Here is a 16,364-nt window from a genome sequence, read left to right on the forward strand (position 1 = left end):
TCAGATAATAAAAATTACTGTGTTAGGACAATGATTGGAAGAGCTCCACCACATCAGAGCTTTCCCCTTGCTCCCAAAGCCAGCAGCCAGACCAGGCACCACTGAGTGGAACCAGAGTCCTGTGGGTCAGCTGGGATCCTGCTGCAGCTGAGGCTGGGAGCTGGGGGCTCAGAAGAAACTGTTCTTCTTCAGGCTGAGGGTCTCCACCTCCTTCATGAAGCGCAGGCACAGCTCCTCCTGCCAGGGCAGAGCCACGCACTGCACGGCCACGGGCATCCCCACGCCGCCGCCGAAAGCCTGGGCACAGAGAGGGACAGGGCTTGGGGACAGCCAGGGAGGGCTGGGGGAGCTCCAGCTGCCCCTGCAGAGGCTGGCACCACTCACCTTGGGCAGGGTGCGGTCCCACCAGTCCTGGTAGTACCCCTTGTAGCCCTTCAGCTGCTCCTCGTCCTCATCCGTCACCAGCGTGACGGGGACAACGCCGGCAGGGAAGTCCAGGGCGTTGTAGAGCATGGTGTAGCTGACTGCCACTGGGAAAAGGGGAGATGGCAGTGCCAGCCTGCACAGGGAAAGCCTTCACCCCTCTGCATGTGAGATTCCAGCTAATGGGGCGCTGGCACTGAGAAATGGGGCACCTGCACTGGGAAATGGGGCACTGGCACTGGGAAATGGGGCACTGGCACTGGCTGAGGGATGGAAACCTGCCCTTTGGCTCCCACTACACCAGGGCATTGTTCCAGGTGCACCCCGTGGCTGGGCTGCAGCTGTCCCAAGAGCTGAGCTCTTCCTGCTGCTGGCCAGCAGCCCAGGGATGAGAGGGGAGGAGGAGAGCTGCTCATGGACACTGGCACAGTGCCACAGCAGAGGTGCCCTGCCAGTTCCTACCTGAGAGCTTTGCAGGGTAGCCAATGCCAAAAGCTGGGCCCAGCATGGGACAAAGCATCACATCCAGATTCAGCTTGTTCCACTGGGCAATGAACTGGTGCCGAAAGTCCTGGGGAGGAAATGTGCTGGTGGTCAGTGGGGTGGATGTACTGTCCCACAGCTGCTGGCTGAGGCTCCTTGGGCATCCAGCTGGACTCTTGGCTCTTCTCTGGGAGCAGCCAACAGGCTGCATCAGGCTTGATGCTGCTAAAATCCAGCAATGCTTTGCTGCCTGGACAATATTCCTCCCAGCTCACAAAGTACCCTCTCCCTGGTAAGCTGGAGGTGGGCAAAGGTTGAGTGGACAGGTACAGGGTGATTTGAAAAACCAGAAGGGAAATAAAGGCATGCCTGATTACCTACATCTTTATGTGCAAATGTCAAAAACTCAGGTCTGATTTGGCATCATGAACTTGCCTACGTGTTGTCCTAATCTTTAAATGTACTGAGAATTTGCACATTCAAGTGAGATCTGTTGAGGAGTGATTTGCTCCCATCTTATATAACCAGAAACCTGATCATCTAACCTTGGTGAGTGCTGAATCTGCCTCTTCCCACAGAGAAATGAAACAAAAACTATTTAACTCCAAACTGCAACACTTTACCTCAATTTCTTGATGAAGATTCCAGACCTCATCCACTGTGCTGTAAAAGGAAACAAAACCAGTGAAAGGCATCCTTCCCTGTGCATACACCTTCTTTCTGCCTTATGGGGTCCCTACCTCTTGGCATGATGGATGCATTAATCAGTGCTGAAGCCAACACCATATTTCATTCCCATAGGCTTCATCTTCTTCCTAAGCAAAAGGCTATGGACCCTGCTCTCACTCCCACCCTCAATTTCCAAACAGTTTTCCAAACCTAGCAGGGTTATGGTATTGACACAAATTGCTCTGTTTTCTCCCATCCTTGCATCTTCTGCCTTGCATTCTCTCAGACACATGCAGCTGCAGCAGTATCAATAATGTAGCAAACACTGCTGCAAAACAGAATTTCACACATTTGCTCAGGCTCATATTTACTCACTTTTCTCCCATACTTCTTATGAGACTTGAAAATCGAGGCACCTGAGCAGGAGAAAGTGAAAAAACAAATTATATGAATCCCAGCTCTGTCCTCTGAGACAGCTCAGTCACAAACAGAAGCTGTTTCCTCAGTGTTCAGGCCAGACTTGTGGATTTTCCCCAAAGTGGGGAGACAAGGAACAGAAATAGCATCACTCCAGTTTGGAGAGGTGTCTAACCATAGCCAGGTAACAATGCCCAGAGACATCTCTATGAGAAAGCCTTGCTGCAATGGGAGACAAGTTACTCACATGCAGCTTAACTCTGTCTACACTAGAAAGAAATGGACCTTACGAAAGGTTTGGAAATCCAGCAGAGGAGGGTTTTCAGCCAGTGAGGTGCCTTTGCCAGCCAGAGGAAGAGTGCAGTGCCGCCTTTCTCCAACTCCCCTTTGCTGAAAGGGACAGGGGGATTAGCTGAGCAGAGTAGGAAGCAATCACAGCACATCAGCTTTTCCCAGCCAAGCCCTCTGTACTGCATATCCAAGTGACAAAAAGAGGTTTGCTCCATTCTGCTGGGCAACACTTGATTCTCACAGCATTTGCAGGATGTCAGCTCCCATCCTCCTTCCAAGGCTGGTAACAATCCCAAAGAGAACCCAGGTGCAGCTGAATCACTTAATATTCACCCCTCCCACTGCCTACCAGCCACTACCTACATCCACCAGATCTGCTAGCTGTATCCCAAGCCCAGTCAGACCCTAGGGAGGATTTTTATAGACAGGCACCAATCCCACCAAACCATTCCAGGCAACACTTACAAGTTCTTGACAAAGGACCTGCCTCCATCTGTGAACATCCCCCTGACACAGTAGTTAAAGACCACGTGGTCCACATTTGTGAGTTCAAAGGGCACCAGCTGGAAGGACAACAGAGAAGGGTATCAGGCACAGGCAGTGTTTGGGAGAGGCCATTGAGGGCTTGAAACAGGCTGAGTTGAGGATTTCCTGACAAGCCCACAGGAAAACCTCCATCCCTCCCTGAAAACAACGTTTTCCCTTTGAGCAACAACTGCAGAGTCAAAAGTCAGGGGCTGGGCTTGTCCCCTGTCCAGGCAGCCCCACGGTCCCTACCGTGTGGCCAGCCTCCTCCAGGAGCTGCTTGGTCTCACGGACAGCACGTCTCATGGCGGGGCTGGGCATGGTGAAGAAATCCGTCTCGTAGTATCCGATGCGGAGGGGCTTTGTGCTGGAGTACACCTGCAGGGAGGGGACGCTGGCTGCACACACCCTGAGTGCCACAGGGCCACAGCACACCCACGGGTGAGGTGTTTGCAGCCTGCAGCTGTCCCCCCTGCAGGCTCTGTACCTCCTGGTTGAAGGGGAGGGGTGGCACTGTGCTGTCCAGGCTGAACATGTCCTCGCACAGCAGCGCCCGCAGGCACAGCGCCAGGCTCTCCACGTCCTTGGCCATTGGTCCCACTGCTGCAGCCACTGGAAGAGACCACAAGAGGGATTCACAGCTGAGGGGGCTTTCAGGGGCATGTTCTGCAAAAACAGGACTTCTTGGCATTTGTCTTAACCTAGTGTTGGCAACAGTTCCTCTCTAAGAATTGGGCACGGGATGCCCGCAAGTGTCTTCCCACCCACTATGGACCCAGAGTTGCTATCCATTAATATGGACCCTGACATCTCCATGTCATGATCTAAAAAAACCCAAACAAAAAGCTCTGTCAGTCATGACAGGAGGATAACATCAGACACACCCTTTGACTGGTAATCCCACCCTCACCAAGCAGTGACAGACAGCCACACCCTGTGGTAACAGGTTGTTTTGTGGTTTATGCTACACAAACAGCTCCTCTCAGCTCATGTAAAAAAAAAAAAAAAAAAAAAATCAAAGTATTGGGGCAGCTCTCAGAAAAAATCCCTGAAAGGGAACCTGCTTCTCTCTAAAGGTGATGGAGAAAGTCCCCCATAACCTGCTGAGGGTCCTTCTCTCCCCTGCCCTGCTGCTGGGGGACAGCCATCAACTCCTACCTGCCTTCTGCCCAACGATTCCAGACATTACTCCTCTTTTGCTGTAAAGAAAAGAGACACACAAAATACAGCAGCTGAGTAGTTTTCATTAAGCAAGAGCAAGTACTAATTAAAACTGAAGATGTGAAGGAAGGGCCAAGAGAAAGAGACACAGTCTAGAAAGGACCTTCCCCTGAGCATGCAGATGAAGAGGTTTCCCCACCTCCATTCTGGGGGAGCCCATGCTTCCCTCCATATAGGTCTCAGATACTGCCCAGGCAGGAGGGAAAAAGAAGCTCTTCCCAGCTCCTCCCAAGTTTCCCTAGCCCACAGGAGCAGGAACATCCCAGTATAGTGGTTGGTAGAGTGGGTGCCACCCAGAGACAACACTGCATTTCTCACAGTACCTGAGCCTGTTCCCTGTGGGTTTGATTGCACAGATCCCACAGAAGGCAGCAGGAAAACGCAGGCTCCCTCCTACATCTGTCCCAATGCCCAGGATGGACCCACCACCTCCTACAAGTGCTCCTTCTCCACCCGAGGAGCCTCCGGGGCTCCTGGTGTACAGCAGAGGGTTGCGGGTCTGACCAAAGAGTAAGTTGTTGCAGTCATAGCTGAAAAGAAAGAGGGAGATATTGCAAGTGAGGAGCTCAGGCATCTGCCGCTGTGGAGCCCAGCCACCACCAGAAGACCGTGAGAAGGCCATCAGGTAATTCACTATTGTTGCACTGACATCATTTACAGTGGTTGTGAAGACCATAAACCTTTCCCTGAATTCACTGACAGCTTATTTCACTGACATTAAACCTATCCCAGAGAGAACCTCTGGCAGCACAAATACATCAACCCTCCTGGAAAGTCTTCCTGTTCAGGTAGCCAAGTGCCCCAGGGCACCTAAAGCTCAACCCCTGCTTGAGCACAGGCCAAATGCCAACTGTAGAGGTATTTGACACTGGACTTTACACCAGAAAGTGGTGTAAAATCTAAAAGTGGGGCAGCCTTGTTGTGCTGCTTTTTTGAACTGTGATCAGTCATTGCCATATCACCTTAAGGAAGGCACAGGGCTTGGGCAATAGTCACCCACAGAGGAGCTTTGTCATAGCTCACTTAGCAGGACACAAAGACACTTAGAAGGATGGCTGTACAGCAGAGAACACCTGAGCACACTACATATCAATGACTCCAAGAGTGATCTTACCAGATGGAGCAGGAGGTTTGGGGGCAGAATAATTTAAAGCCATTAGCTTTACTAGCTTCCCCTTCCATAAATATGTGTTTGCATTTTAGAGTTAATAGGGTCATCTCTGAGAGGTTAATTAAAAAAAAAAGATAAAAACAGTTTCTCTCCTCTCCTCCTCCTCTTCTGCTACTTGATTGCATGTGGAACTAGAGATCATTTTTATTCTCAGTGTAAACGTTTACTTTTTAAAATGAAATTTATAGACACAAAGAATGGAACGTTACATAAAAAGAAGTGGGAAATGAGATTGAGACCAGATAGAAACCATCTGTTGAGAGGAGGAAGAGAGCACTGCTGGTGTGCTGAGGGAACAGAGCATCCACCTACCTGATTAGGGACTGGGGAACATTGGTTTTGACAAATGGAATTGCCCCCTGTCTCTTGAGCACCTGCACCACCACACTGTCCTCTGCTGCAGGTTTATTGAGGCATTTTATGAACCCCAACGTGGAATCATGACCCTGGAAAAGAGGACAATGAGGTTTTCAGATAGAGGACTGCAATTCTCCCTGCCCCCATACTTTTATATACACATTTAAGTGCATACATGCACCTCCAGCAGCCCAGCCATCACACACACATTACAGCTGTGCCAGTGGCAAATCTGACCACACTTCTCTGGCAGACAGGCAGCAAAGCCCCTCTGCTGTGCAGGCAGCCCATTCCACAGCAGCTATGACAAAGTCAAGCCAGGTGCTGAAGTCAAAGCTCCCTCCTCCCAAACTTCATCCCACAGGGATTTGGGGACACATGGGGAATTGTGCTGGTGGTACCTGGCAGTCGATGGAGTCTTTGATGCTGACAGGCACCCCATAGAGCAGACCCTGCCTCTCCATCAGCTTGACCCTGCGCAGCTGGCTCTCGCTTTCCTGCAGAAACTCCGTGATGCAGTTGGTTTCCGTGGCAATTTGGAGGGCCTGGGGGAAAGCAGGACAAGGCCACAGGTGAGTCACAGCCCATGGTGCTGCACAGTGACCTCTGCTCTGCAAAGGACACCTGCCTGCTCCCATCTGCACAGCTGGTATCAGGGCAGCCCTTCCTGCTACTGTCCAAGCCAAACTCCAAGATGGACACAGTGGTGCCACAGTGCCAGCTTGTGTGTGATGAAGGGAGACACTCAGTTCAGATGAATTCTCAGAGTATTCTCTTGTTTGAGCTTCTGGGGTGGCATAAATGGTAGGACCAAAGAGGGAACCCAGGAAGTGATCAGAACATTAGGGCAAAAGTAGAGAATGAACAGGAACACTGACTTTTTGAGATTTAGCAACCCATTTGGAGATGGAGAGGAGACAACAGCAGCAGTCTGCAATTTCCCTGCAGGCATACCTGCCCTAGGAGAGGTGTGGGCTCTCCCAGGAAAGCATGGGCTCTGCAGATGCTGCCTGCTGCTCCTTTTCCTTCCAAACCAAGCTGAGAGCTGTGGCAGCCAGATGTCCAGCTCTCTAACCACTCACAGACAGCCACCCCTGGTTAGTGAGCAGTGACAGCTCTGCAGCATTCAAGCCAGGTTTTAAGCTTGTATTGCACTCCTCCCCAAAAAATCCAGCCCCAGAGTGGGTGAGATGCTGTCCCATCACCCCTGCTCCTCACCTTGCCCACATAGGCATAGAAGACGTGGTCTGGAGGCAGGGAGCCATCTCGCAGCTTCCTGGAGAGCTCCGGCAAAGGCAGAGAGAGGATGGAGACCGGGTTCACAGAAGGGTGCTGAGGGAAAGGTTGAACAGGCAATGTCACACTTCTACTTCAGCTGATGGATTCCTCCTTTCTCACCCAAAAAATATCTACCATTTAGTCACTGAAGGTGCTATCTGCCTCAAGACCACATCTGGCTCTACGCGACACCAATGAGCACAGTGTGAAACCCCCAGGGCCAGTACTGGGCTTTCTCAGCATTTCTTCCTGTTCAGACCAGTCTTACAAAGCACCTACTAATTAAAATAAAGCCTTTCACAGCTTTGTTCAGACAGGTCACAGCCAGGCCTGGGGGAACAGCTCAGTGCAATGCTCTGGCTGAATTACAGTAGGAGTTGGCGGCATGTTTATATACATTTTTCCATCAAGGAATAAACCAGGAGCCAGTAACTCTCCTGGCACTGTAAGATATTTGCACAGGGAAGTGTAAAAACCAGGGAGCCCCTGGGCTAGTAATTTTTGGGTCAGTAGAGTTTTCTTCACCACTTACCAAACATCACGAAAAACGTATCAAACCTCGCGGCTGCGAGCCGGACTCTGAACCCGAGCGGCTTTGCGCCAGCCGCCCGCAGGGACCAGAGCATCCCTGCCTGCAGCTGCGGCTGCACTTTGGCCCCTGCCGATAACACACCGCGTGTCGCCTCTTCCTGCTGCCCCAGCCTCCCACCAGGGCCACCGGGAGCTGTCACACAGGGATTTCCCCTGAGTGAGTGTAACTGGGATAACGCGCTGCCTCCCGCTGCCCCACGCAGCGCTTCTCCCCGTCCGTGCCAAGCGCCCATCGCCGCGATGCTGACAGCTACATATTGACTCAGAAAGGCGAAATAACGCCACCGAACCCCCGCGGGTCGCCACACGGAGCAGCTGGCAGGCGGGCTGGCACCCGCTGGGGCGGCGGCCCAGGTGCGGGCTCGCAGCGCTCACCTGCTCCCGAAAGCGCTGCGCCGCCGCCTCCATCCGCACCAGGCTGCGCTCCTGCCGCTCCTGCGCCAGCGCCACCTTCCTCCAGAGCGCCCGGCGCCGCCGCCATCGCAGCAGCAGCAGCAGCAGCGCCGAGCCGCCCAGCAGCGCCGGCAGCGGCACCCGCATGGCCAGCCCGCGGCACCGGCACCGGTATCGGCAGCAGCAGCGGCACCGGCACCGGCACCGCACCGCACCGGCGCTGAGCCCCCGCAGCGCGCCCCGCCCCGCCCGGCCGGCCCAGGGCACCCGCCCGCGGCGAGAGCGAGCCAAAACCTGGGCGGGATTCCGAGCCGGACACACGCTTAACCGGTTTGCTGCCGTGCGGGCACGGCGGGGAGGTTCGGCAGCAGGAAAAGCGGCTGGAGGGCTGCTCGCCCCTCCCTGTGCTGGGTGGTCTCTAGCTGATAAGGTTTATTGGTTTTTCTGTTGGCCCAGGGAGGTTTTGGTCCGCCTGTAATTTTTCGGCTCCTCTGGGAGCAGTCTTGGCTTGGAGGACCAAGGCAGGACAGAGGGCAGTCCCAAAGGTACCCGACTCTTCAGAATTTCCTGGAGCCAAGCGGCTGTGTGGGAAAATAGTATTTATTTATTTATTATTAATTTTATATCTCTTTTTAGAAACAATACATGCCGCAGGCTGTGCCCAGCGGAGTTCACTTGTCGCTGGCAGAGCATGAGTGTGCCTGTGCTGTGCTAAGTGCCCTGGCTCCCAACAGTGACATCTGGCACCCCTGCTTTCTGCTGCCCTGCACTCCGTGCTGAGGGAAGCTCCAGAATGATTTCTTCATCACCAGCCTCACAAGGGGTCTGTCCTCAAAACAAGCCAAAAACTCAACCCTCCACGACTTCCAAAAGTCTGTCAGAAAATATTTCAAGCGATCCAGTATAGATACTGCCCATAGGGTTGTGGAAAATCTGTTGGGAAGAATCTGGGATGTTTTCTCACTTCCCAGTTGGATGAGCTGCTGCCAAGCCACCCCTGGGCAGATGCTGAACTAGAAAATATGGTGCAGCTTGATGCACCCAGACTCGATTTTGCTGGCATTATTGCTCAGGCCGCTGGCTTTATTTCTTTCCGTCTTTAGGATCTCAGGGCTCCTCTGGCAGCCACTCGTGCCAGAGCCTGGCACCCTTGGAGGGAGCTGTGCTGTGCATCCACAATGCCCTGGGGTGTGCTGGATGCACTCCCTGTCCTGGGGCTCTTTGCTGAAGGGTACTGAAGCCTCAAAAATACTCAGTCCTCATGAACTCCGTGGCCTTTTTGCTCTGAGGATATGCAACTGCCTGTTACCTCCTGCATCGAGGAAATCACATGCAAGAACAGCGGTTTTCCTAGCAGTTTTTTTCTTTTTATTTTACTTCTTTTTTTTTTCCTTCCCCCTCCCTGCTCTTTTTCTGTGAGGTTCCGAGAGTTATACAAGATTGCAAACTCCCAAGGGCACTGCAGTCAGCTCCAGAGAGGAATGGGTTGGCAGGAGTGCCCTTCCCATGAGTCAGGAGGATGTAATGAGCTCAAGGCTGGCAGAGCACACGATGTTGTGATCCCTATCTCCCTTTTCCTTCTTTCTCACCCTGGAGATTCAGGCACCTGCACTGATCTCACCCCATGGCAGCAGCACAATACCAAAATGGGACTGTTCCCTTGCAGGCTGTAAAACCATGTGCACTGAGGTCTTTCAACATGAAAACAAGAAAGGTGGGGAACTTTGGAGAAACAGAAGTTAAAACTAGTTCTTGTGGAAGAAAAAAATTACTTCTCCAGCCTTCTTCCCTCTAATTTAAATCCTGCTTGAAGTCTCTCATGAAGGAACAATTTTCAACTTCTGCAGGTCAGTTTGTGAAAGGGAAGAAAACAAAGTAGGAGATTTATGCCTGGAGCACGTGTGCCTGCAGGAGCTAGAGATTCTCCTTCTCTCCTTTCCTGGAGAAATGTGTGGGGGTGAATAAGTGGGAATGAAACATCAGTCAGTACAGTGGTACCTGGGTCTCTGCTGGGACCAGCCAGGTCCAGGAGGATGGCTCAGGGCATGGTGAATCCCAAAGCCCAGCAGGTCTGCGCTGTGGCCCAGCTGCCAGCAGAGATGGGCCAGTGGATGGCCCAGGGCAGAGCTGGGGAGCTGCAGCTGTGGCAATGCCCTGCCCAGGACAACGTGCCTGGGACTGGCTGAGTGAGGTGAAATGGCCTGGGGTGGCAGCCAAGTGCTGGCCCATGGGCCAAGTGATGCCCTGATGTCCCTGTGGGGCACTGGTGTCTCCTTGCAGCACTTTGCTGCTGTTGTGTCCATAGGGCTGCCCATATCCTACTGCAAATGGGGCTTGGAGTGCTGGAGTTGAGGACTGATCCTACTCCTGCTCCTCCTCCACTGCCTGGCAGGCATGGAGCCTGTGGCTAAGGGAGGATTAAAGGATATTCTGGGTCTGTGAGACTTCTTTCCCCATTGCTCATATGTGTCCACAGAGCTGTGACCTTCAGTTACCAAAGGAGGGGCACTAAGCTGTCATCTTCTTCAATCTGTGACAAATCATACAGGGTCAGCCAGACTGGCTGGGGCTGAAGGACCAGCTAGTTCCTATTCACTTGACACCAGACAGTGCCAAGAGCCAAGAGCATGGCAAACACATGGTGGTGTTTTCCTTAGCACTGTCTCCTGGCATCTGGAATGCTGTGGCTCCTCAAGCCAGGGGTTAGGTTGGAGTGACTAATAGCTGTGTGCTCACACAGATATTTCTTGTGTGAAGCAATCCAATTCTGGCATTCCCAGCATTCTGGAACACGTAGATCCATGGTTTATCTGTGTGCTGTAGCATCTCCTGTTGGCCTCCCACAGTTGATTTCATTTGCTCTTCTTATTTCCAGGGAGGAAATAAGAAATTTTTTGTTATTCACGTAGGAATTTTTTCATTTCACCCTGCTGCTTTTAGACTGTTTCCCAGAAATTAGCAACCTGCTCCTGCCTCCAGTTGCCAGTCACCTGCTTCCTGGGATCTGGCTCTCTGGAAGGAGATCCAAGCTGCATTTACAACAGCCATCAGTCCTTCTTGCTTTGTTTCTCCCCTCCTTGTAGGTCCCTGACTCCTGAGTGGAGTTAGTCAGCATTATCTGCAAGAAGTTAAAGCAGCTCCACTCAGAGCTGGAGTTTAACCCCTGCAAGAAGGTTGTTCAGCAGCTTTGGCAATAGCAGGGCCACGTGGGAGTGATTTCTTTTTTCCCTGCAAGAAAACTGCATGTTTCAACCAAGTTGCTCAGTGATGCTTTTATTGATCACTTTGTAGTCACTTCACTCTCAAAAAGGTGCTTGTCCTCCTCACTGCCTGTGCTCCAGAGCTCTGTCAGTGTGAGGGCTGGTTGCTCCCAAATCTGCTTCAAGCTGGAGCGAGTGAGTTACCACAATCCGTTTGAGCACATAGTTTGCTGCCAGTTTTGTGGACTCTGTTCTGAAGCAGATTAGGGAGTAATCACACGTTTTCTCCACCAGCAGAGTGGAGGAGGAGCTGTCCTGGGAGAGCACCATGACTTGCAAGTGCAACTTGCATTTTTACAAACTCTCTTGCTTCTTGTGTACATAGCAGCTGTTGCATGGTAGCTTGAAAGAAAAGCTGAAGAGATCATAACAGAAAGGTCCCTAGGGTGGAAGAGAGCCCTTGGGACATCCCTGATATTGCTGAGGGCTCCTTAAGCAACAGCCTCTGAAAAGCTCCTTTCTAAATAAATGAGGGAGTAGGGACTTATTTCTAGCAGATTCTGTGTTATCGGAATCAGTCCAAGCAGCTTTGCATTAAAAAATAAATAAGAAAAAAAAAGGAAGACTTTTTAAGTGGGTAAAATTACTCCTCGTTGTTGTTTTACACAGCTCAATGAAGATAATTTTATTGGCAATCATGAGTGATTACAGTATTATCTGCCATCAAGAAAGTTATTTTTTGAACACTAAAGGAATTAATGATACATAAAGCTGTTCTTAGATTGAGTGCATTCATCAGCAGAAATGCCTCGTGCTGGCACTGCTGCACTGTAATTACTCTGTCTGAGGAGGAGGAGAGCAGGAGATGGGGGTGTTGTGTGTTCTGCCACAGATTGACAAACACTTACACACTGAGCAGCTCAGGCAGCAGGAGCAGAGCCAGGGCAGCAAAGCTGTGAGCAGGGGGACAAGTTTCACACATCCTTGTTCTTTATCGTGCTTTACAGAGGGAAGAATGGGGTTGATCTCTGTTTAAAAGCCTATAGGGTGAAGCCAGTGTGGAGAAGATGATTAGATGCTCCACAGAATATCAAGGGATGAGCCCACTCTTTGTAGGATGCTGCTTCATGGTGTGATCAGTTGATAAAACCAATCCTGGGGTCACAGGCAGTAACTGCCCAGCCCTGGGAGATTGATGGTGATGGTGGGAAGGGTACAGGTGTTGTCCCAAGGGACATCTGCTCATGCCATGAGCCTTGGGACAGCCCATTGTGTTGCTGTTTTTGGGGCTGGGAACGTGGGCACGTCCCAGCAGGGGTGGGGTGAAGAAATACAGAAGAAATTCTCTCCAACTTGCTCCCCACCCTGTGGCCCTTCAAGGGAGATGATAGTGGGGAGAATGTTTACAGGCTGGGGCATTGCAGGAAAAGTTGCAGGGGTTGTGGGCAATACATGGTGAGCAGCAAGAACATTTCCATGGCTTTGGAAGGGCTTTTAAAATAAGTGTGATGGTTCCAACCCCCTTACAGAGACCATGCAAGGAGGGACTCATGCTCTGCTCAAGTAGGGAATGTGAAACCTTCCGTGACCTCCATCTTCCCTGTGCACAGCTGCCTTCTGAGCCCAACCCTGAGCTAAAGGAGAAAAGGGCAAAGAGTGGAGTCTGCAGGTGAGCATTCCTTGGAGCACGGAGGAGAAATTGCTGCTGGATGCTTTTGGCCTTTCGGGTGTAGCCACCAGAGAGCAGGATTGAGCTGCTGGCCTGGCAGGAATCTTGTACGTGCAGACTTTTGCATCCTAAACCCTGTGTTACATGCTCTGAACGTGGAGTGTTGCAGGGACAGGGCTGTTTGTGTGATGAGACAGCCCAAGCTTTTGTGGGGAGCAGCACTTTGATTCCAGGTGAGTTTAAGTGCTCTTGTAAAGTGCTGGGAGTTCTGCTGTTGGTCCATTGGGACCACATTGGTTTTGCATCCCAGCAGAACCTGATCCTGCACATTGTCAGCTTTGCTGCAGCCAGGGTTTGTTGCTGTGGCCAGGACCGTGCCTCTAGTCTGGCAGGCTGCCTGCCCTCTCGAGGGGAGCCATGGAATCATTGGGTTGGAGAGGAGCTCTGTTTTGATGTAACAGGGGCTGCCCCGAGTTTAAAGCTGACTGTCTTCCCCAAAAGTGATGCTGCTCTAGTGTGGAGTCTGGATTCAAACGGGGTCCTGTGTCATAGGAGGGTCCTGAGCCCTGAGTGACTGGGCTGAATCCAAACCTCCTTGGCCACTGGCCACTGTGGGTTGCTTGCCTGGCAAAAAAAGTAACACCCGTTCCTTTCTGTTTCTGTTTGTTGTTTTTCCTCTCTTCCTATTAACTTCCCTCTTAACTTCCCTCTTAATTTTCCTTTTCCTTTTCCTTTTCCTTTTCCTTTTCCTTTTCCTTTTCTTTTCCTTTCCTTTTGCCTTTCCTTTCCTTTTCCTTTTCCTTTTCCTTTTCCTTTTCCTTTTCCTTTTCTTCCTTTCCACTCCTCTTTTCTTTCACCTCTCCTGGTCCTTTGTCCTTGTCCTTCTTCTCCTCCTTTTCTTCTTCTCCTCATCATCCTTTCTCTTTTCTCTTCTCCTTTCTCTTTCTCTTTTCTCTTTTCTCTTTCTCTTTGCTTTCTCTTTCTCTTTCTCTTTCTCTTCTATCTCTTCTCTTTCTCTTTATCTTTCTCTTTTCTCTTTCTCTTTCTCTTTCTCTTTCTCTTTCTCTTTCTCTTTCTCTTTCTCTTTCTCTTTCTCTTTCGATCCCTACTTTCTGAACAGGCCAGGAGAGGGAGACAGACAGCCAGTACAGCACAGCCCCAGATTTCCAGCTCTCCCTGTTTGCCTGGGATGGAAGGTAAACACACTTTAGACAACACACTGATTTTCCCAGGGGGAAGGTTCATCTGTGCAGGCCTCCCCCTGACCTGCAATTTACATTTACACAAGCAAGGCAGGCATTGGGCAGGAGAGAAAACTGAGGCACAGGCCAGGACCATGGGGATGTGGTTGGTGGCATCTTTGTGATGAGCTCCTGGGCCCTATTGCAGGTTGGGATTGTTCTGTGTTGGTCAGTGCAAACATCCCTGTGGTCTGTGGGGGTCATTTGAGCATCACCGCGGGTGTCACCTCTGCAGGGACACACAGTGCACAACAGGGGAGCAGCCCCCAGCATCTCTGCAGGGTCTGTACAACCAGCAGCTGGTCCCAGGTTCACACCCCTGATGGAGCAGTGGAGGGCACTCACCGTGCCAAGCTGGTTTTGGTGAATTCACCCCATCACCAAGGAGGCCCAAGGGGCAGAGATAGCCACAGGTAGTGGTGGGGAGGCCCTTGGTGACTCTTGCCATCTGTGTCATCCTTCCAGAGCCATTGGAAAGCTCTGGGCATCATGGCCCATGCTCACAGCAAAGCGTTGCTCACACCTCAGAGCATTGATCAGCCCCTCCCATTGCCTGCATGTTCCCTTCCCTCTCATCCCTCCTGGGCCAGCACCACCAAAGGACTGGGGAGATCACCCCTGTGCTGAAAATAAATAAATAAATGAATAGATAACCAAATAAAAATGCTGACGTGGAGAAGTCAATCAGCTTTGTGTGGCCTTGTAATATCTCATTTTATCCGCGCCACGCTTTATTAAATTCTCATAAACCTGTCAATGAGGACAGATACCATTTCAGTTTACCCCATTAGTTCTACACAATGACATCGGGGGAGAGAAAGATGGGGAGGTGGTGGGGAGGCACTCGGCGTGGAGAAAAGAGGAATGAATTTAAAGAAAGGGAAAAAAAAAAAGAGAGAAAACCAGAGCCAAAACTAGCCTTCGTGACAATAATGTAATAACATCAGTGCTCTGGGAAAGTAATTGAATTAAGTGGCTTTTGTTAATGGTTTTAAGATTTGGAAATGTAAATAATAGGTAGGACTCTTTAGTGGGACTCTAGTTTAGGTAACTGCATCCCTGAGAATAAGAAATGCTTTGCTGTTAAATGTGATGTCAGATAGTTTTGTTACTCCTCCGGTTTCATGCTTGCAAAGCATATTTTGCAGTTTTAAAGCCGGGTGTGTTTATCATCTTTCCTTTCTAACTTCAGACGGAGCTTAATTCAGGAGTATTTGCATGAACCCTTCTTAGCCAGTCCCTATCAGTTATTTGCACCGCCAGGAATAAAGTATTATTTCTCCCGAGCTGCTTTGGAGAACTTCCTGACTGCAGGGTCGCTCTGCTCTGAAGCTTGCTGTCTATTTACATGTTCATTAAAGGCAGCAGCAGCCTGCTCTCTGCAGCAGGGCCAGACTCAGCTGCTGGAGTAAAGTGCTGCCAGCAGTGACGTTACACCGGGCTTAGGGCAGTGGGGATGGAGAATCCAGCCCACAGGTAGGATGAGCCGGGAGATTTAGAAATGACTTTCATGGGAACTCGTTCTGCTTAAAATATTATTGGATTTTCATTTAGGAACCTATCAAAGTGCAAGAATAAAGTCTGAGCTGCCTAACCCACATAGGTCTAAACAAACAGTCCTCCCTTCTGCTCTGGATCTGTCGGCTCGCGGATTGGGAAAGGTCCTTCGGTAAGGCATGGGCTGAGTCTCAGGGAAACCTACTGTGCCAGCCAGAATAGGGGGCTTTGCATTTACTCAGGCTGAAAATCTTCCCCTTTGCAGGATGAAGGCTCTCCCTGGTCTGTGCCACAGGGATGCTCCATCCCCACTTGTCCCCTTAGCTCTGCCCTCATATGTGTGGGCAGTAGCAGCACGGGGTGGAAAAAGTTCTCCCATGGCTTTTGCTCCAGTGCCACAAGAAGAGGGCAGCTCTGCATGCACCAGATCACTCTGACATGTCTTGCAAGTTGAGGTGCTCAGCAATGCAGCAAGATAGCAGCTGGAAGGACACTTGCACAGTCCTATAGACAGGGAGGGACTTTTTTGCTTGGAGAGTTATTAAACAGTTTGCCATGTTAAGACCCAGGCAATGGTATTTTCTGCAGATGAAAAGCAGGTTATTTTTCATTAGCTGCAAAAGGCTGCTGGTGGTGGCAAAGCTTGCCACCAGGCCTGTAGCTCGACACAACGTGAGCAGACAGGAGCAATATCATAAAAATTACTGAAATCCACTGAGGGCTCTGTTGAACTGCCTCTGTAAAGTGCATCAGGTGAATCAAAAAGGAGTGGGATAACCCTGATTCAAGAAGTGGTGCTGTTGGATTGGGAAGTGCATACACATTAAACAGAAGATGTGAGCATGCCAGAGCCACCCCTGGCTGGAGCTGCATGTGGATGGGAGCCTGGCCCTGGCTGCAGCATTTTGTCTGATCAAGACTGAATTGAAGTTTTTCTG

The 16,364-nt window shown here is 50.9% G+C and overlaps 1 protein-coding gene across 1 annotated transcript; it reads right to left on the reverse strand.

The window, feature by feature from the left end:
* On the reverse strand, nucleotides 1-8,172 carry LOC306805518 (fatty-acid amide hydrolase 1-like). The gene is made up of 15 exons (XM_079313319.1): nucleotides 7,802-8,172; nucleotides 6,776-6,889; nucleotides 5,959-6,102; nucleotides 5,513-5,646; nucleotides 4,353-4,559; nucleotides 3,967-4,007; nucleotides 3,296-3,420; nucleotides 3,061-3,186; nucleotides 2,749-2,846; nucleotides 2,283-2,382; nucleotides 1,951-1,991; nucleotides 1,530-1,569; nucleotides 886-994; nucleotides 385-530; nucleotides 1-297 (listed from the first exon to the last, which is right to left on the reverse strand). Exons 1-15 carry the CDS (start codon nucleotides 7,964-7,966, stop codon nucleotides 169-171), a joined length of 1,719 nt encoding a protein of 572 aa, XP_079169445.1. The 5' UTR covers nucleotides 7,967-8,172; the 3' UTR covers nucleotides 1-168.
* Nucleotides 8,173-16,364: the final 8,192 nt, after the last annotated feature.

This window comes from Erithacus rubecula (assembly GCF_903797595.1).
Source record: "Erithacus rubecula genome assembly, chromosome: 10".
Lineage (NCBI taxonomy): Eukaryota > Metazoa > Chordata > Aves > Passeriformes > Muscicapidae > Erithacus > Erithacus rubecula.

Excerpts from the sequence above, each read along its gene's own strand:
- LOC306805518 (XM_079313319.1), bottom strand. The coding sequence starts at position 7,966 with ATGCGGGTGCCGCTGCCGGCGCTGCTGGGCGGCTCGGCGCTGCTGCTG. Across the intron at positions 6,103-6,775 it reads TCTATGCCTATGTGGGCAAG|GCCCTCCAAATTGCCACGGA; the intron begins GTGAGGAGCAGG and ends GCTTTCCCCCAG. Across the intron at positions 1,992-2,282 it reads GCTGGATTTCCAAACCTTTC|GTGCCTCGATTTTCAAGTCT; the intron begins GTAAGGTCCATT and ends TCTCCTGCTCAG.